The 21,495-nt window shown below is 37.9% G+C and overlaps 1 protein-coding gene across 1 annotated transcript in view; it reads left to right on the top strand.

Moving 5' to 3' along the window:
* CDH11 (cadherin 11) overlaps nucleotides 1–19,405 on the top strand; it is a 120,678-nt gene extending 101,273 nt beyond the window's left edge. Inside the window, exons 8-13 of the mRNA XM_081963432.1 lie at nucleotides 694–947; nucleotides 3,151–3,287; nucleotides 5,396–5,517; nucleotides 6,473–6,590; nucleotides 15,956–16,207; nucleotides 17,808–19,405. Of these exons, the coding sequence (XP_081819558.1) occupies nucleotides 694–947; nucleotides 3,151–3,287; nucleotides 5,396–5,517; nucleotides 6,473–6,590; nucleotides 15,956–16,207; nucleotides 17,808–18,304 (1,380 nt within the window). The 3' untranslated portion in view covers nucleotides 18,305–19,405. The remainder of the gene's footprint in view (nucleotides 1–693; nucleotides 948–3,150; nucleotides 3,288–5,395; nucleotides 5,518–6,472; nucleotides 6,591–15,955; nucleotides 16,208–17,807) is intronic.
* The last annotated feature ends 2,090 nt before the right edge of the window (nucleotides 19,406–21,495 follow it).

The following is a 21,495-nucleotide window of genomic DNA, read 5'->3' as shown; positions in this document are numbered from 1 at the left end:
CTCTGCAGACCTCCCCAAAACAGCCTGTTTTTCATGGAAATGGACCCATTTTATGTCAAAAAAAGGGCATGCATAGCCTTTAGTTGGCTTATAGAGTGCTCCTGGGGGCTAGGGTAGGCATAAACGAGCAGGAAACAGCCCATTTTTCACTCATTTCTGCCCTCCCCAGCCTCCAGGAGCACTCTGGAAGCCTCCTAAAGGCTATGCACAGCCATTTTGGTGAAGGGGGCAGGGTTTCAGGAAGCCAAAAATGCTTTATTCAGTGTATAAGATGCACCCAGATTTTCAGATTCTTTTTTGAGGGAAAAGGGTGCATCTTATATTCCAAAAAATACGGTATATGTGCATGGGAGTTAAGTGCAAAAGTGAAATGGATTTCTTTTCAGCCTCTAGCAACATCTGGCTAACTTTATCTAGCTGGGAACTATGCAGGAGAGGTTCTGGTTAGTACTTTGTGGGAGAATATCAGAAAACCTTAAGATGGAGGCCAAACTGGGGAATCAAAAATTATCCTGAGAGAAAGCAATGGTAAGTTATCAATATAATGTTGACCAAAAAACCCTCATGGATGGATACATGAAAGCAGTAATGATTGAAATGAATTCAAAGGAGGTTTATCTTTTTGTTGCTGTTGTTTGTAGAAACATCTTTGGAATAATACCTTGTGTTTCCTCCTTTTTTTCTTAACCCCAGCAAGTTGACTATGAAACCAAAAGAACCTACAACTTGAAGGTAGAGGCAGCCAACATATACATTGACCCCAAATTCATCAGCAATGGACCATTCAAGGATACTGTGACTGTGAAGATTAGTGTTGAGGATGCTGATGAGGCCCCCATGTTTTTAGCACCGTTTTACATCCTTGAAGTGGAAGAGAACGCAGGGCCGGGGGCTCCAGTTGGACGGGTACATGCCAAAGACCCTGATGCTAAAAACAGCCCTATAAGGTATGCTTATAACAGGCAACAATGGCGTAAAATAGAAAATGCTGAAATCCTATCAATAATAACTTAAACACTTGCAATGTAATAATAATCTGGATGTACACAGATAACTGATTCAGCAGGATTAATTAACTTCTTTATATACATAATAACACAGGAGTAAAAATGTACAATATCAATATTGGATTCTCCAATATGATAGTAGTTACAGGCAAAACACAGTGAGATGAGAGATCAGTTTCAGTTCAGAGTTCAGAGCTTAATACAGACAGAACTAGTTTCAGTTTTAATTCTCAGCACAGCACTCACAGCTGCAGGGCTAAACCAAGCCCAGGCTCCAAGCTGTTTCAGCTCCCATTGGCTGAACTTGTTACTAAGCCCTATTCATTGGCTGACCTTGTTGCCATGTCTCTGCCAGTCATGAATATTCTGGCAGTTTCTTAGCCAAGGGAGCCAGTGTTGTCTGAAGATGTTTTTTGTGTTCATGGGGCCTCTATATGCTGAAGGCACACAGAATGCTGGTACATTCCCACCAAAGTGATACCTATTGACTCACATTTGCATGTTTTCGAACTGCTAAGTAGGCAGGAGCTGGGGCAAGGAATGGGCGCTCACTCCATTGGATTGCACTCAGTTCTCACTCCCAGGCTATCAGCTTTCTGTTGATAAACTCAGCGTCTTTAATCACTGAGCCATCGCACCCCTCTAACTCCATAATAGGATGGTGCATTTGCAGCCAATAAGCTAGCACCATTGCAATAAACCATCTGCTTTTAGAAATATATAATTATTAAATCAGTTTTTAATATTAGCAGTGTTAAAGTGATACCAACTATTTTAAAATGACATTTGAAAAATATTAAAATAAATTCTGAATAAGCGCTTTTGAAAGAGATATAATAAGGCAGCTGACAATTAAGTCACACAGAAGGGTAGGGCAATTGTGACATTGAATTATAACTCTCAGCAGCTCCAGCATAGTCAGTGTGAACAATGCTAGAACTGCACTTCAAAAATGTCAGAAGAAGCAGATCGTGGATGAACAGAATAACTGATGAAAACAAGATCTCGGCATCAGGTTGTTTCCCAAATACTACAACATGAATTATAACTTCCAGGGCCATTGTCACATCATGGACTCCCTTGCTTCCATTTGGGACAAACAATTATAGAATATGTGACATGAAAACATACAACCTAGTGGCACCAATGTGTGAGGCACGTAGAGGGAACACTGCATAAGACACTACTTTTATTGGCAAATTAGCCGATTAGCTGCCGTTGCCCAGGTGTTTATTTATAGGTGGGAAATGGCCAGGCCAAACGTAGTTTCTAATGTTGGATTTTCCCCCTTGTGGAGTACTGTGAAGCCATTACCATGGCAATTCCACTGAGCTGCACAGTAGAAGCCATTTCATGGCACAACAGGCTGTATTTTAACAGAACACACACACTGAGGGGTTTTAGGGGTGTCTTACCCCCACAGTATTTGTTTGCAGAGAGTAAGTTATCTGTGTACCAAGTTTGGTTGAAGTTGCTTTAAGTGTGTGTGTGTGTGTGTGTATACACACACACACACACATATACATACACAAACATATCTCTATCTATCTATCTATCTATCTATCTATCTATCTATCTATCTATCTATCTATCTATCTATCATCTATCATCTATCTGAAGAAGATAGATAGATAAATGGAGCCCTTACACAGTTGAGAGATCAAGGTTTTAAATTGTGACTTTGCCATTCTATGTTCACATATTAGATGAACTGCTGAAGAAAAGTACTTGTTCCATAGTTCCTGCTGCAACTTACAACTTGATATCATGCAGAGTTCTAACATGAACAGAAAGGAATCACATATTTATTCTGTATAAAGACCTTTGCTTGTCTGCGATCCAAATAAAATATCAACACCCACTGAATAGTTGAATAGCCTTACCTTAATAAATAGTTCCTACTACCAAAACCAATGAGAAAGAAGATACATATTGCACTTTACTGATGGGTTGTTATGCCATGCTACTAAGAAATAGCAACCCGTTTCCATTTAGAAGTGATCCAGTCATTCTAATTAATATTTTCATCTTGCTAAGCATGTTCCCACCAAGCTAATCTGTGCTACACTGTTTGGGAGACATGAAATGAACTGAAGACAATGAACAATTCTCTTCTAATGACTTCATTTGCATCCCCTTTTAGATATTCAATTGATCGTCACACTGACCTCGACAGATACTTCAGCATCAGTCCAGAAGATGGCTCAATTACAACCACAAAAAACCTGGATAGGGAAGAAATAGCCTGGCACAATATTTCTGTGTTAGCATCAGAAGTTCGTAAGTGTTATGCACTACACACTCCTTTTTTGAAGACATGAAAGGTGCTAGGATCTCAATATCTTTGGGACTGATATTTAACCTATGGTCACTTTCATTTTGGATGAGATTTCTCATTGGACCTGAGATGGTGCCCTTGGTTGGCTTGTAACATGAAATGCAAAGGTAGAATGCTGCTAAGCCTGTCTACCTATATGAATACATATAGTCCTTGACTTATGACCACAATCAAGCCCAAATTTCTGTTGCTAAGTGAGATAGTTAGGGTTTGCCCCATTTTACAATCTTTCTTGCCACAGTTGTTAAGTGGATCCCTGTAGCTGTTAAGTGAGTAATGCAGTTGCAAAATGAATCTGGCTTCCCCATTGACGTTGCTTGTCGGAAGGTCAAAAAATGACCCCAGGACACTGTAACAGTCATAAATATGAACCAGTTGCCAAGCACCTGAATTTTCATGATGTGACCATAGGGATGCTGCAATGGTCATAAGTGTGAAAAATGCTTATGAATCATTTTTTCCAGGGCTGTTGGAAAATGGTTTGTAAGTCAAGGACTGTCTGTATATTCAGCAGTACATCATTCAGTGAAACCCAGACTGATTCTGAGCATTACCCTGTTTCCCTGAAAAATACAACCTACCCAGAAAGTAAGTCCTAGCTTGATTTTTACACATGCACCCAATATAAGGCCTGCTCCCCAAATAAGCCCTAATTCCAGGGTGCACAGGTAAAAATTAAGCTAGGGGGGATGTGGGGGTGGAGCTGCCCTATTACTTACTTTCGGAAAGTTGCAGCCAGGCCTCACACACTGGCAAAGTTTTCCTGAAGACCTCTGAAGCTGATAACAGGGCTCTGGATCAATCCAGAGCTCTCGTTATCGGTTGCAGAGGCCTTCAGGAAAGCCTTGCTTGATGCAGAAGAAGTTCCTGAAGGCCTCTGACAGTGGGAATTTTGCAGTAACCTTCCCCTGGAGTGGGGAGGGAATGGAGATTTTATAATATCCTTCCCCTGCCATGCCCACCATGCCATGCCCACAGAACCAGTAGTAAAAATAAATAATTCCCACCACTGTTGTGTAGCTAGAGATCCAGGATGTAGGTATCTGATGGATGAGAGTATTGTAAGAACTACTGTATGTAAGGCATTAAGAAAGAACCCAGGCAGTTTCCCAACATAGAAAGGACATTTGATTCATATCTGAAATCAGTGCTTAATCTTTGTGCCTTTTGCTTCTGATCACTAATTACAATGGGATTGAGGCTTCCTAATTTTGAGTGGTCATTAGAGCTTCTACCTGTCACCTGTTATGGTAATAGACTAGACTGATTTCATGCTGCTTTTTTCTGACCTTGCCAAACTAGAAATCATGCCAATCTTGAAATATTAATGAGCAGAGATTTTTTTAAAAATATCCAACTTACATGATTTATTAATGATAGGATCTGATGATGGAACTCATTAATTCTGATAGCATTTTACTAATCTTCTACTAATACTGAAAAAGCTCCTGGTTGTGTTTATGTTATACAGATGTACCAAATATTTCATCTGTTGGGCAGTTGGCCCTGATAGTGCATGAATTCTCTTCTCCTTTCCTCTCCCCTCTTCTTCCCTGTTTCTTCTCCTCTCTCCTCCCATTTCCTGTTTTGTTTTGATTTTGGCAGAAATGGATGGAATTCATTCTGTTCATTTCCTATACAACCATGGGGGCAAACACCCAAATATCCACAAGGTTTGCAGGGATGCCTACTTTCTAGAGAGCCTTTCTAGGAGTTTTTCCTCTGCCTCTGAGAAGAGAGTCTAATCCTTTACTATCTGCTCAAATCATTCGGACAATACCATTAACTAGAGAGATATCTTAGTCCAAAGCAGACCGGGGGGTGTGTGGTTGGTGCAGTTTGCATAAGCCATGCTAACCCATATACTCAGTTAAGGGTGTTATGACAATCTGGGTATCTGAGTTATTGCTCCCAGAGGACAACAAAAGAAAGTTGAGTAGGTCAAGAAAGTCCCTTTGTGAGACATTTGAGGTAGAAAGCAAGAACCAACACAGACAAGACAACTTTGTGCTTTATGCTATTATGTTTTCCTTCTCAACAACTATTGCAGATAACCGGCATCAGGAAGCCAAAGTTCCAGTAGCAATTAAAGTTCTTGACCTAAACGATAATGCCCCCACATTTAAAGAGCCATTTGAAGCTTTTCTATGTGAAAAACCCCAAACAAATAAGGTAAGTATGTCCACTTTCTCTTTTCTTCTTCAAGGCTGACCGTTTTGATTTCTCTGGGCAGCGCCTACAAAAATGGAGAAGCAGGAAAAGCAGGGATTTCTGCTGGCCTTAAAGAAATAAATGTAATGATGAGCATCTCTAGTAAATCTGTCTTACTGATTGACAGTGGCAGTGGGAAGACCATCATTACAATAGATAGTCCTTGGCTTATAACAGTTTGGTAACCGACCATTGGAAGTTACAGCGTCATTGAAAAAAGTGATTGCTGGCTCTTTTTCAACCATTGCAACATCCTCATGGTCACAGGATCAGAATTCAGGTGCTTGGCAACTGACTCATATTTATGACGGTTGTAGTGTCTCAGTCTCATGTGATCCACCTCTTGCAAGCTTTTGACGTGTAAAGTCAACGAGAAGCAATTAACACAGTGTAATTTGGCTTAACAACAGTGGCAAGAAATGTCGTTAAATGGGGCAAAACTCACTTAACAAATGTGTCAATTGGGAAAAGAAATTTTGGGCTCAGTTATGGTCGTAAGTTGAGGACTGCTTCTATGTTCCCTTAAACACTAATGGTGCTACCTTCTTATCCTAAAACACAAGCAATTTAAAAGGGACTTTGGTTGAAAGTTTATTCTACAAAGCAGATCCCCAACATTATTTAGTTAGTTAGTTAGTTTGTCACTCATGTACAAGATAACAGGAATAGGAATAAACATGAATAAGAATACAAGAAATGGGTACACATAAAGGGAAAGTAGGATGGGGACCGTAGGCACACTGGTGCGCTTATGCATGCCCCTACTGATCTTTTAGAAATGGGATGAAGTCAACAGTAGACAGTTTAAGGTTAAAGCTAGGGGGTTTATTTAGACATGAAAAGTCTAAAAGTTGAGGCAGGGAGGGAAAGAGAGATTTCAAAGGGACTGCATACTGATAAGTGTCTTTCTTTCCAGCCAATAATTACAATTTTCGGAGAGGACAAAGACGATACAGCCAATGGCCCAAGATTCATCTTCCATTTGACACCTGAAATGATGCAGAAGCCCAATTTCACTCTCAGAGATAACCGAGGTTTGTACTTCTATTCATTATATAGGATGGGAAGAAACTAATTATTCTCGCAGTAGTTTTTTCTTCTTCTCCTCATTAGCCATGAGTGATTTTCTGCAGCAATGACTGGGGAGAGAGCTTCACAAAAATGCATAGAATGTGTAAAATGCAAGTAAAAAAGACCCATAACAATTGCTCTGGTTGTTTCTTTCACTAGCAGAATTCTTCTTGATCATTTCATCTGGGAGTTGAAGGCCACATATCTTGAGCTTGCCAAGGTTGAGAAATGAGTCAAATGGGTCAAAATGAGGGGTCCTTAGTGCTAGTCAGAAGTGGTATTCAGCCTGTTCTCTCTCTGGTTCGGGTGAACCAGTAGCGGTGGCTTTGGGAGGTTCTGCCCACCTGTCGTGTGGAATGTGTGAGTACTGCTCATGCACATAAGGCAGTGAGCATGCACAGACATGGTGCGTGTGAGTGGAACAAACATGCATGCATTCTCTCTCACATTTGTGAACTAATAGTGTAGGTGGCTCAGTGGCTAAGATGGGTGGGTGGGTGGGTGGGTGGGTGATAGATAGATAGATAGATAGATAGATAGATAGATAGATAGATAGATAGATAGATAGATAGATAGATAGATAGATAGATGATAGATAGATGATAGATAGATGATAGATAGATAGATAGATAGATAGATAGATAGATAGATAGATAGATGATAGATAGATAGATAGATAGATAGATAGATAGATAGATAGATAGATAGATAGATAGATACTGTGTTTTCCCAAAAATAAGACAGGGTCTTATTTTCTTTTGACCCTCAAAATAAGCACTTGGCCTTATTTTTGGGGAGGTCTTATTATTTTTGATGTGCAGGAGACAGTGAGTGTGGTACTTCATGGCTGCTGCTGTATTGCAATATTTTTGAGGAGGGCTTATTATCCGGGAGGTCTTATTTTCAGGGAAACAGGATAGATAGATAGATAGATAGATAGATAGATAGATAGATAGATAGATAGATAGATAGATGGATGGATGGATGGATGGATGGATGGATGGATGGATGGATGGATGGATGGATGGATGGATGATAGGTAGGTAGGTAGATCAGATAAATAGATGATAGATAGATTCACTTTACTGCAAATGTACTTTAGGAGTTTTATAAAAAAGAAAAAAAGAAGAAATATTGGCTATACTCTTGCTAGGTTTCTAAAATGATCCATCACAGATTAGAAATAGAACTCTCCCCCCTTCCCAATTCATCTTAAATCATTGTTCTCCTTCATAAATGGAAACTCATTTGAAATGGAGGAATATTTCATCACAGTACTCTGCAATTCATACAACCCTCTGCATGCCAAGTCAAAATAAGTTCCATTTGATTCAGTGTGGCGTTCTCCCAAACATGTGGGTATAGCTTTGCAGCAGAGGAGCTGCTGGTTCCCAAAAACTTAAGGGCTAAAAGGGAAAAGTAATGTTTTTTTTAAATTAAGCCAGAGCTCAATGATGAACTCTTTGGCTGTTTTTCAAATGCATTTTGAACCAGTTAGCTTCCAAATACTATTTTTTTCAAAGCTGCCCCCCCCCCTAAAGATCATGGATAGTGATAGACCTCACCCTCAAACCCACAGCATTCCTAGAGGCCCCGTGCATTATAAAATGTATTCCAGAGGCTCCCCCAATCCATTACAGAAACAATGGTTCTATTTGAGCCAAAATTATTCTATTTAAAGTAATTACTGGTCACCATTTGAGGATGTCAGGTATGTTCTTGATTCTCTTTCTTGCTCACGTTTGATTGATAGCACATACTCCCTGTTGACACTAGATGCAAGATAGGCACTTAGTCTGAAAGTATAGCAGTGAACAATTGCTACATTGATCCAGCAGTATTTATTCTGCAACCTTAGAAGAGTTTGCGGTTTGAAGGCAAAAACTAGAAACACATGGTGAATTATGTTTTATGTTTCCATTTGGCTCAAAATAAGTTTTTTTTTAAAAAGCCTTTTAACGTGTTTATCCCACATTAAACATGAAACCTCAGTCTTTTTACTTGATTTAATGTTTGCAAAAAATCTTTATAGTAAACTTTTATTTCCCTTGAAATATTGTTGGGAAGTGTTAGGAAGGCCGTCTTTCAAATCAAGTATCTACTATGCAAGTACAACAATCTAAATCTAGCACTATCCCAATCTGAGAAACCAAGAGTATAAGACAAAGACAATTTTAATGTAAAATCCTGATTTGTCTACTATTAGTAGGGTATCAGAGATCTAATCAATGCACTTCATTTCCATTTAGCCTCTCTCTAGCACACATTTGGCTTCAGGCATCTACTAGAATTTCAATGAATGGATTGTGCAACTCTCAATTGCTGTGTAACAATCAGTAAGGTTATGCTAAAGTCCCATTCAGGGATGAGGTTCATAGTCAGTTCAATAAACTGTTCAAACCAAAGGGAATTTCTGAATCAGATGCACAATTCCGACACAATCCCTGAATTATATCGGAAGATTTTTTTAAAGTATACCAGGAATCAAATCCACCCTATTCAATACTTTGGATCAAAGCTTCTATTGGTTAGCATTTCCAAATTGATTCAAATCATCACATTAACCAATTGAATCAAATAGATGGCCCTAATTTGTCAGAAGCAATCTGAACATTCTTCCTGAGTGTTATGGGAGGATGTTTTACACTGAATCAGATAAATAACCAACCAACCTTGCATGGGTTTCCTGGACTTTTCAGCGATCAAAGGTTTGAATTTAAAGCATTTCACTTTCAGCTAGCAATAGCTTCAGATTCAACAGCCAATCCCATCCCAGTTGCCAATTAAGAAACTGCAAATGGTACATATAACAAAGGGGTAGCTTTGATAAAGATGGATGGATGGATGGATGGATAGATAGATGATAGATAGATAGAGATGTAAATAGATAGATGATAGATGATAGATGGATGGAGGGATGGATAGATAGATAGATAGATGGATGGATGGAGGGATGGATGGATGGATGGGTGGATAGATAGATAGATAGATAGATAGATAGATAGATAGATAGATAGATAGATAGATAGATAGATAGATATGGATGGAGAGAGAATGGATAGATGTATAGATTGGAGAGAGAGATACAGGGAAAGAGATATAGATAGGTAAGTAGATATATGGAGGGAGAGAGAAAATGGATATATAGGTAGCAGAAGATAAATAGATAGATGATAGATAGATAGATAGATAGATAGATAGATAGATAATAGATAGATAGATAGATAGATAGATAGATAGATAGATAGATAGATAGATAGATAGATAGATAATAGATAGATAGATAGATTATTCCTTGAGGAAGAACATATTTCACATCCAAGAAGCTTCATCAGTTTTGACGGAATATTAGTTATTGTAATCAACTAATCCTTCCACCACCACCACCCTGCTGCCAGTCAGAACTGATGAAGCTTCCTGGGTGTGAAATCCCTAAGAAAAAAAAAAGTCTAGTTTCCTTTTCAAAAAAAGCATTGTTGACACAACCATGACATGGCTGACTGAGAATTTCGATAGACATTTAATTTCTGATTGAGTGCTTATTGAAAATGTCATAAAATATTCAAAGCACTGCTAATTTGGTCTCTAGAGCTCATGGAAAATGATGAACTGAGCTGCAGCTCATGAAACTTTATGCTTTAACATAAAATCAGTTGGAAATTCTTCCAGATGTCTTCTGATTTTGTGTTAGAGTTTTCCTCATAAAATGAAAACATGAGTAATTTGCCTACTAGAATTTTCTTTTGGAAAAAAAACTTCCAGGAATTCATAGGGAAAAAAAGTAGGTCAGCTCCTTATGTTGATCTGTTGCCACGCAACCTAAATTATTTAGTAGCACAATTCATAGAAACCATAGAGCTGGAGGGCTTTTAAAGCAGAGGACTTTTTAAGTTATCTATTCCAATGTTTTGCCTCACAAAAGGAATTCCAGAGCTACAGTATCTCTAAATATATTTACCTAAAGCATGACTATCCTGTCTCTTACTTGAGCATAGTTTTCTTTAGTATATAATTTTAATTGAACACTTTCGAGACGGATAAATATATGGAGACAGATAATACAGATGTAGATACACTGAAGGTATAACTAAAGACAAAAATATAAGGAATGAAATTAAATGCGTAAACATGGGATTTACAAATAGTTTGTAATGATAATTTTCCAATATTATCAGAAGTGGTAGAGATGCTTGAAGATTTTCACTAAAGGAAACCCTAATATCTTTCTAATTTCTTTCACTGCTTATCCATCCTATTGGTCCAATGGTATCTATCATTTCTGTAACAAACCATTAAACATTTTTACTTTTTCATTGATTGGAAGATAGTTCCAATCAGTGGAAGATAATCAACGATAGAGTCACTGTACTATCTATCAGGCTGCCTGGTTTATTTTTAATTGATGGGATCAATGCAACAACGTTGTGTGACTTTTGTGAATCTAGAACTTCTGTATTCTATCTGTAGGTTATATCTGAAAATTGGTTATAGGAAATCACATATAATTAGGGCTGAGTTCTAATAGTCTTTGAAAATTCTCTACCACATTTCTGGACAAACATTTTTTTGAGGGAATACCTTTTTGAAATTTCTCCAGGGGAAGGAGATGATTTCCAACAACTTCCCAATGGTTAGATTCCTCTTTATTACTGCTACTGAAAATTCCAGGGAGTTGTGGAAAGTGTGGAAGTCAGGAAGACTGGAGATTATTATTATAGTGATACATCTGACATTCCTTCACATTTCTTGACCATCAATTAAATAAGTAATTGCCAAAATGCTACTCATATAATTTTCTGAAATTTTCTTTTTGAAAGACATTTCTAAATTCTCTTTTATCAACACTGCTGCCTACCCATTCAAATAGAATTGTTAATCCTTAGAAGAAATCGGTAATGACCACTCTTTAACAAGATTATATCATTGTGTGAATCAGACCTTAAATGTAATCAAGCTGCCTTCTTTTGTGAATTAAAAAAAATGAGGTATATGTTCTAGGCTATTGAAGCTCCTGTTTTACTGACCTTCAAATTCTTTGCTACTTTTCTGCTTTCTGCATGATTACCATCAATGATATTAGCTCTGGTCCGAAGAATTGTATTTCTCCTCTAGTTTAGCAGCTAGTAAATATAACTATTTACGATGACCTTTCCTTGGTTCACTCTGTCTTCTTCCATCCAAAACTCTCTCTCTCTCTCTCACACACACACACACACACACACACACACAAATGAATATTTCAGTGACAATAAAACAACCAAAAGTAGTTTTCCAGATCGTTCTGAGAAAAACAAAATATAAGGAAATAAAGGTTTGCAGGTCTAAAGCACAATAAATAGAAATAACAACAACCAATATACAAAGAAGTCTTGAAGTCTTTTTTTTAAATTTTCAGCTATATGAAATGAATATTTTCATTGTTTTCTCCCTTCAGCATCAACAGATTCTGAGTCAAATCAATCAAGTTGCTGCAGAATGGTGTGGGTTCAAAAATGCTAAAACAGTTGTAAATTGTTGATTGAATTTGGAAATATACATTAGAATTCAATGTTTGATATCAGAAAGCCTGAAGTTAAGCAGAGGGAGGGAGAGGAGATAAAAAATATATCTGAAAATGTGCCTTGGCATTGTTGCTCATCTTATCCTGATAAAATAATGCATTGTTTGTTTTTGGAAATAACAATAGAAGAACTAAAAAGCAGAATAAAATTCCCCAAGTACAGTAGTGCCTCAACTCTTTTGAAACTCATCTAATTTGGTACTCAACACATTTTGACGTGAAAATTTTATTCCAGTACTCAGTGTTTGTTTGGTACACAATGCACAAGTTGAACTTGTGATTGTTACCTACATTATTCATTATCAGAAAAAATTGTTTAGTATCATCACAACTCCTGGAACCAATTCATGATGAGTACCCCAAGGTACCATTTTATCAGTAGAATAGATACAGTGAAATTATATATTCAAGCTTTATTTTGTTGAATAGTTTAGGATATTTCCCTATCCATCTGGGCATGGACATATCCAATAAAACGACAGGAAGGAAAAGAGAAGATACAAACCTCCACCAAGCGCTCCATAAAAAGATGCTACGCAGACGTCTCTTTTAAATGTGATTTTTTCTGACCTGATAGTTCAGTGGTTCAGATAATAAACTGATTATGCATCAGTCATTTTCATTCTTTAGCTAATACTGGACTATATGTCACTGCCAATCATACATCAAGTTTCCAGTTTTATTTATCAAAACCCTATGTGTGGTAATAGTTATACATTGCTTCCATCTAAAGAGAGCTCTAATGCTACTATAATGCAAACACTTCTCTTGGGATATTTCTCATGCTCTTTTCAGGGCATTATTTCTTTTTTACCTTAAAGTAAGAAAAAAAATGATGCTGAAAAATATCTATCTAGGATTTTATGATATAGGGCAGTGATGGCTAACCTTTTTTCTAAAGGTGTGCCAAAATTGTGTCCGTGCGTGCTATCACATGCTGTCATGCATGCCCACTCACCCATGCATGTGTGCATGGCTACCCCATGTGTGGGGGCGGGATTTGCCCTCCCCAGGCTCTGGAGGCTTTCCTGAAGCCTGGGGAGAGTGAAAATGGCTTCCCCTGGCCCTCTGAAAGGCCATAAATCAGCTGGCCGGTGCACACATGCACACCAGAGCTGAAGGTTGTCATGCCGGCAAATATGCTCCATGTGTCACCTGTGGCATGCATGCCATAGGTTTGCCATCACGGCTATAGGGTCTCTTGCTTGAGCAGAATATAGAGTACTTCTCTAGAATACTTGAAGATCTGTAGTAGATCTTCCAAGTCCCTTCCAACTCTGTTATTCTGTATTCTATTCTGTATAAGTTGAATCTTTCATAGCGCAGAATCCTAGTTCACATAGAAGCCAGTGCATATGTAACTATGTGTGATGGTTTTTATTCTGCAGACAGTTAGACCTGGAGCAGGAAAATCATCTCAGTAAGGTCAGCAGGGGTTCAGATTTCATTGCAGTATTACCTGGGCTCCTTAATTGAACTGCCCACAGTTCTTGGTGGGCAGTTCTACACAAGTTTCCACACAAAAAGTCTACACAAGTGACTCTACTATCACTTTCCTGCCTGCTGCATGGAAGAGAAAGAGAAGGTATCATCTGAAGTTTAGAGTAGGAATGGGGAGGGGGATGAGAATGACATGACAGGTATATACAATTTTTGATGCTAGCCAGTCACTTTCAAGTGTCCTTTTGCAGATTGTACTTCAGAGGAATTTGGTCCTCAGAGTTACCTGCTTGCTGTAATAAAATCTCTTGGTGCACAAGGGTAGCTACTTTGCATCCAGGAAACTCCATTGGTACAAAGTTTCAGCTGGATCAGGTAGCGATTAGTCCCTCCTGTGCTTTGGAGCTTAAAACACTTTGCAAGACAGACCACACAGTGTCAATTATATTTACCTAGAAGTAGCTCCTACCGAGCTCCATGGGACTTCCAGATAAAAGCATTTAGGATTATAGCCTTGTGTTACTTTAATGACAGCTTGTTCCTAAAGTGGCCAGTTTAACACACACAAATAGACATATAGTCTTAGAAGAATCCTTTCAGACAGAGAATATGAACATATTTAATACTAGCCCGGTACTATAAAATTATTGCATCTAATTATAATCGCAGACCCGGGATAGAAAAATATACAGTAGGGTTTGGCTTGCTCACCTAAGTTTAAAACAGTAAGTAAAGTCCTAGGAAATGATAGCGTTAGAAATTTCTGCACTGAGCTAAATTTAGTTTTTGGCCTGGCGTTTTTGGAGGTCTGCCTGGTGACATTATGTCTGAATATCTGCCATTTTTTTCATGTGCTTAAACAGCAAAATATCTTCCAAAAACAATACCCAGGAAATATAGTGGAAGAAAATGTTGGCAACTAAATTTGTCTAGGTTTTTAGTTCTATTGAGAAGGAGCATATAAGCCTTTATCATTTTCTACTATTTATCATAAAGTGAAGTCTCATTTGAAGTAAGCGTCACTTTTGGCACAAACATGAACCTACTGATGGTGTTTTCTTGGCCATAGTATGGAAGTAATTTGTTATAACCATCTTCCAGATTCCCCCCCTCCCCTTTTTTCAACTTCCATGCTAGTCTGCTTCCAAATTATAGGCACTATCTGAATATATCCAACTGAATAAGCAAAGCAAATGAAATAAAATAATATCCTGAACTTGACATCGTATGAGATGGATTGACTGATTCTTTAAAAAAAAGTCTTGCTACAATTTAATGGACTTCAGGCTTCCAAATTCAATAGAAATCCAAAAATAATAAGCAGCAACAAAAAGAAAACTAAAGACATGAAGCACACAAAGGGGTCTTCTGTTCCAAAAGACCCTCCAGAATAACCCAGTCTCCAAAAACTTTTAAAAGTTGAGCAAGAGTGAAACATCTATGTTCTATGTAGAACTTGGCAATTTTGGCTGGCTGAGGGAGTTGAAGTCCACAAGTCTTAGTTGCCAAGTTTGGAGACCCCTGCTGTAAGGAAACACTACTTAACACAAAAAGAATGCCTGAAATTGCCCCAAAATGCTTTGTGGTCATTTCCTTTATGGCAAGGACCATGAAGAAAGCTTCTTCAGACCACCATCATTTTTAACGGCCTGAAATCTCACTAATTTGTCATCTCTTATGTGAGTTCATGGTTTTCAAAGTATCAAAAGATTACAATGTGTGCTAATCTTGTGAAATGCTTGTGAAATTTTCTTTTCATTTTTTAAATTTTTTTTGGCTGATATAAAATGGACTTTCTATTGTATGTTTGTGTAGTAAAAATAATACATGCTGAACATGTGTAAAAAGGAATAGATGGGCAAAATAAGAGTTGAGTTTGCAAAACATAGAATATATATTTCATGGAATTCTGATCACTGCGGGTTGAAAGATGGATGGGTGGAAGGAAGGAAGGAATCCACATATCTAAGACAGAGAACATTTGCTTTATGAGTAATTCTCAACTTACAACCACAAATGGAACAAGAATGTAAATTAAGGTTGAACTCGTAATTCTGGATTGGTTTTTTTTGACTGGATCACCTCATAAGGCTACCACATTACAAAAACACTCCTTTCATTGAGGAGTTCATTGACGGTATTTTTGCAAAGCAGGACAATATATGGATTAATCGTACCTTCAGACAATGTCATTCTGAAAAGAACATGTGTGTTCAGGAGAAAGGGGCAAACCAGTTGAGTAGATGTAGGAAGGCTGGCAATTCCATTTTTGGGGGAAAGGCTTTAATATTGAAAGGCAAATGATGCTATTCTTTTTTTTAAAAACAGATAACTCTGCAAGTGTTTATGCAAAACGCACAAGCTTCAGCAGACAAATGCAAGATCAGTATGCTCTGGATATTGTGATAAGCGACGGTGGAAACCCTCCAAAAAGCAGTACCAAACCGCTTCCTATTCGAGTTTGCAGTTGTGATGGTAATGGTGGTGTGATCTCCTGCAACCAAGAAGCCTACATCCTCAATGCTGGATTAAGCACTGGAGCTTTAATAGCAATCCTTGCTTGCATTGTGATATTGTTAGGTAAGGGCATTTTAAGTTCTCCCTCCCAAACACTTTACCTTGACTATTCTCCCCTCTTTTGACTATGATCCAAGAACAATAGCAATTTTCTAATACTCCTTTTTTTTCCATTGGGAGAAGCTAAGAGTCTCCCAAACTATCTGCAACATTATCCTACACCAAGAGTCTCCAAACTTGGCATCTTTTAACATTTGTGGATTTCAACTCCCAGAGTTTCTCAGTCATCCATGCTGGATGGGGAATGCTGGGAGTTGAAGTTTACAAGTCTTAAAGTTGCCAAGTTTGAAGGCTCCCATCCTATACCACTTCAAGTGACATCCAGGTTCTCTCTCAATCCACACCTTCCTTTTGAAAAGAGAAGTTCCAAAATACAGGTTGTAATTTATTCTAGATACAGCCCTGAAATCTAATATTCTGTCAGTTAATTTAGTGGTGGGGGGAGGGGGAGCAGTGAGAATTGCCCTCTTTTTTTTTCCTGAAACCCCTAAAGTGAGTTTTCCTGTCTCAACCAAACAAGTAAATGTGGGATAATGAGACATGAGTTGAGATTCTTTTTTTTTTTTTTGCTATTGTTGAAGATATCCTTTAACAATTTTGTGGAGACTATTCTTTTTCATCTGTGGGACCACCACTCTTTTCTGCCACTTTCATACAAAGGCTCATTGTATCTGAGATATCACACTACAATATACGGTTCAGACTGGTTCTGGTGGACCGGTAGCAGAAATTTTGAGTACCGTATTTTTCGAAGCGTAAGACGCACCTTTTTCCTCAAAAAAGAGGCTGAAAATCTGGGTGCATCTTATACACTGAATACAACATTTTTTGCCTCCCTAAACCCGCCCCTTCACCAAAGTGACCATGCATAACTTTTAGAAGGCTTTCAGAGAGCTCCTGGGGGCTGGGGAGGGCAGAAATGAGCAAACAATGGTCCGTCCGTCCCCCGAGCCCTCAGGAGCACTCTATACACCTCCTAAAGGCTATCCATGTCCTTTTTTTGACAAAAAAATGGGCCGTTTTTTTGCTCATTTTTGCCCCCCCCCCCCTCCGGAGCACTTTACAAGCCTCCTAAGGGCTATTCATGCCCTTTAAAAAAAACGGGCCTTTTTTGGGAGGTTTGCAGAGTGCAAAATCTTTTTTTTTTAATTTGCCTCTTCAAAACCTTGCTGTGTCTTATACTCTGGTGCGTCTTATACTCCAAAAATATGGTAGTTCAGAGAACCAGCAAATACCGCCTCTGGCTGGCCCCACTCTCCCGCCCCAGTCGTTCCCTGTCCTATATTCCTTTGTATTTTAGCTCAGCTGATTCACGTGGCAGAGCAGTTTGCTGCGCCTCAGCTGAGCTAAAAAACAGTTCAGCTCACCAGTCCTGACACTGATGGTGGTCTTTGAGTGCTGTGCATGCAACAGGTAACAAAGGGTGCTAGGGATACTTCCACAAACATAGTTTTCTGTTTTTTCCCCCCCTATTCCATTTCATTACAGCGCCTTCTTACTCAATTCAATATAGCTTACACTTTATTTTCAGATAGAGGACTTTTGCATGAATCATTGCTGGGTATTTTTTTTTTTTTTAAAAAACAATCTTCTCTTTCCTCAGTGATCGTTGTGCTCTTTGTCACCCTAAAACGACAAAAGAAAGAGCCTCTCATTGTTTTTGAAGAAGAAGACGTACGGGAGAACATCATCACTTACGATGATGAAGGTGGCGGGGAAGAAGACACTGAAGCTTTTGACATCGCGACTTTGCAAAATCCAGATGGTATCAATGGATTTATTCCTCGCAAAGACATCAAGCCAGAGTACCAGTATATGCCCCGACCGGGGCTTCGGCCTGCTCCCAACAGCGTTGACGTGGATGATTTTATCAACACAAGAATACAAGAAGCAGATAATGACCCCACGGCCCCTCCTTACGATTCCATCCAGATCTATGGCTATGAAGGGAGAGGATCAATAGCTGGTTCGTTGAGCTCATTAGAATCGGCAACCACAGATTCTGATCTAGACTATGACTATCTACAAAACTGGGGACCTCGTTTTAAGAAACTAGCAGATTTATACGGCTCCAAAGACACTTTTGAAGATGACTCTTAACAATGAAGTTCTCAATTTGGCCTTAAAGAACTGTGTCTAATGTGCTAAAAAAAATAATAATGAAAAAAAAAATTCAGAGGAAATGTAAGCAGGTATTTTTTAAACAAAAAGTGAAGAAAAGTTCATATTCAGCATTTAGGTTTGACGGGGAGGGGGTCCTTTGATGAAGAAAAAACGGACAGGAAATACTGTGAAGTACCTTTTCATGGGGGGGAAAAAGGCTAAGATGGAAGTTGGGTCTCAACCAGTGGTGAAATTCAAATATTTAACACCAAGGTCTGTGGGTGTGGCTTGGTGGGCGTGGCAGGGGAAGGATACTGCAAATCCCCATTCCCTTCCTACTCCTGGGGGAAGGATATTGCAAAATCTCCATTCCCACCCCACTCTGGGGCCAGCCAGAGGTAGTATTTGCCGGTTCTCCAAACTGCTTAAAATTTCTGCTACCGGAAGCTGCTGAATTTCACCCCTGGTCTCAACTTTGCTAGAAGGGGGAAATGATCTCTTATAAAAAAAATAATGACTAAAACAGATTTAAGTGAAAGGAAATTCTAAATGCCATCTTAGAACCGAGGGGCAGTCTTTTTATGTACTCTGAACAGTTAAATCTTTTATGTCAAAGAAGCTTCCACAAATTAGAAAAAAAAACAAAAACAATAACAGTTCTGAGCTGTAATTTCGCCTTAAACTATGGACACTCCCTACGTAGTGCATTTTTAAACTTGAAACATATAATATCCAGCCAGCTTAAACACATATGATATATGTACAGGACAATGTACAATTATAATGTCTCTTAAGCATCCAACTTGTTTCTGCTGACTCTTGTAAATCTTTTTGCTTATACTTTCATCTTAATCTAATACGTGCCAGATATAAAACTCTGTCTTGTTGCAGTGGGAGAAGCCCTATTTCTATGTCATTTTTAAATGTATCTATTTGTACAATTTTAAAGTTCTTATTTTTAGTATACATACAAATATCAGTATTCTGACATGTAAGAAATGTTACATCACACTTATATTTTATGAACATTGTACTGTTGCTTTAATATGTGCTTCAATATACGAAGCAGACTTTGAAATAAAAGATTCTTTTTTACTATTGCTCTGCTTCTTAAACATGAAAAAGGGGATTTAAAAAAAATAAAATGTACTATAGCAATATTTTGAATTAGCACATCTGGGTTAAGTTTTTGTGGACTTGTTTAATGTGTTAGGTAAGTTCTTGCATTTAAAGAAATACTGGTAACATCTGTATTGAATTGGAAGGTACTTTGAGACACTAGGAAGGTTTTTCGGTTCAATCCTACAGTACCCTAGATTGTTGTTGGATCAAAAAGGTTTCTGCCCTTTCAGCAAACAATAAAACCATAGATTTTTCTTCATCTATATCTCAATTAGGAATATTATTGAGATAATAGCAAATATATATATATATATACCAGGGGTTGTAACACAAATACATACCTATTTCCCTGGCTCAACTGATAAGGAGGCGAGCCTGTGGCTTAGTGGCTAAGACTCCTGCCTAATATGTAATACAGCCCAGGTTCAAATCCCAGTAAGGGTATGGCTAGCTGATGAGAGCTAATTAGCTCGAAATAGATCTATACTAGTCTCCCTTTATTTATTTTTCAGTACAAATACTATATATATATATATATATATATATGTATGTATGTATGTATGTATGTATGTATGTATGTATGTATGTATGTATGTATGTCTTTGGTTGTTCGGGTTTTCTCCCGCGTAGAATTGGAAGTATCTTCACGATACCCGCGAAAACCTCAGAAAACATATATATATGTATGTATGTATGTATGTATGTATGTATGTATTTATGTTACAACCCCTGGTATGACTAAATATGGGAGGAAGGTCACTACTCCCTCTTTCTGTCCTTCGGCTTATCACAAAGACCATGCAGGCAGAAAACCATATTTTTATTTTTACTGTTTATCAGTACAATTACAACATACATACATACACACACACACACACACACACACACACACACACACACACACACACACACACACACACACACACACACACACACACACACACACACACACACACACACACACACACACACACACACACACACACACACACACACACATATATATATATATATATATATATATATATATATATATATATATATATATATATATATATAATACAGAGGATTTCACCTCCAATAAGAAAACAGGCTGATGAACCATTTTATCGTTGTTGATTACAGAAATCGTATTCATTAAATTAGGATTATTTTTTACTCTTCCTTATATAATCACGAAGACTGTAAGCTGTCAGAACTTCAAATCAGCATCAGAAGTAGCTTTTGAGAGGGTTGAATTCTTGAAAAATGACCAGTTGTAGGTTGAGAACTACTATATGTAAGGAAGTATGGTTCTTATCAGGAGAGGATGAAAAATGTTGTAAATTCAATCAACCAATTATCATTTTTATTTTTCTAAAGGAACAAGAAAAATGGAAACCTTTGGAATTCTAGGGGGGAAATACCTCATTAAAATGTCTTGAGAAACATTACTTCAACCTGGGACCTCACTGAATAGTATTAACAATGCTTAAAATTCAAATTACTAATAATACTATTAGTCTATTCTCCACGAATTTGTCTTTTTTTTTAAAAAAAAAATGTTTAACTAGTGGTCTTCTGTTCGCATTTTCTTAGTTAATTCCAAATAAGAATCATTCTAATTTCAAGAAGGACTTCACTTTTGTCAAAGTGAAATACATGGCTAAACATTTTGCATCATCCTAAGCTGAAATCTTTCAGAATTTGGCTTCCAATTGCTCATTCTAATAAAAAGAAGCGGACATCAAGCAAGAAAGGACATTATTTTCCAGCAATGGGAGAGTAGCAGGAAAGAAAAATAAAAGGTTTTTAATTCCTTCCAGAATGTTGCATTGACAAGAACCTAAGACATTCATTAGCACAATGTTTCTGCACCCTACTCTCTATTCATGGCCCCTTTTTCATGCGCTTAGCTCTTTTGTCACATCATATCACATAACTGGGCAGAAATGGAAGCAACATTCATAGGCTGCATTATTTATAGGCAGCTCTTTTTCACCACTTAAGATACATGCTGACTACATCCCAATGAAGGTCTGCCAGCTCTTATGTGAAGGATACCTCAAAATGTTCAGGGAAACATG

Source organism: Natrix helvetica, assembly GCF_964273705.1.
Source record: "Natrix helvetica genome assembly, chromosome: 10".
Classification (NCBI taxonomy): Eukaryota; Metazoa; Chordata; class Lepidosauria; order Squamata; family Natricidae; genus Natrix; species Natrix helvetica.
The sequence above is the reverse complement of the archived record's forward strand: the minus strand, read 5'-3'. Positions and strand labels throughout refer to the sequence as shown.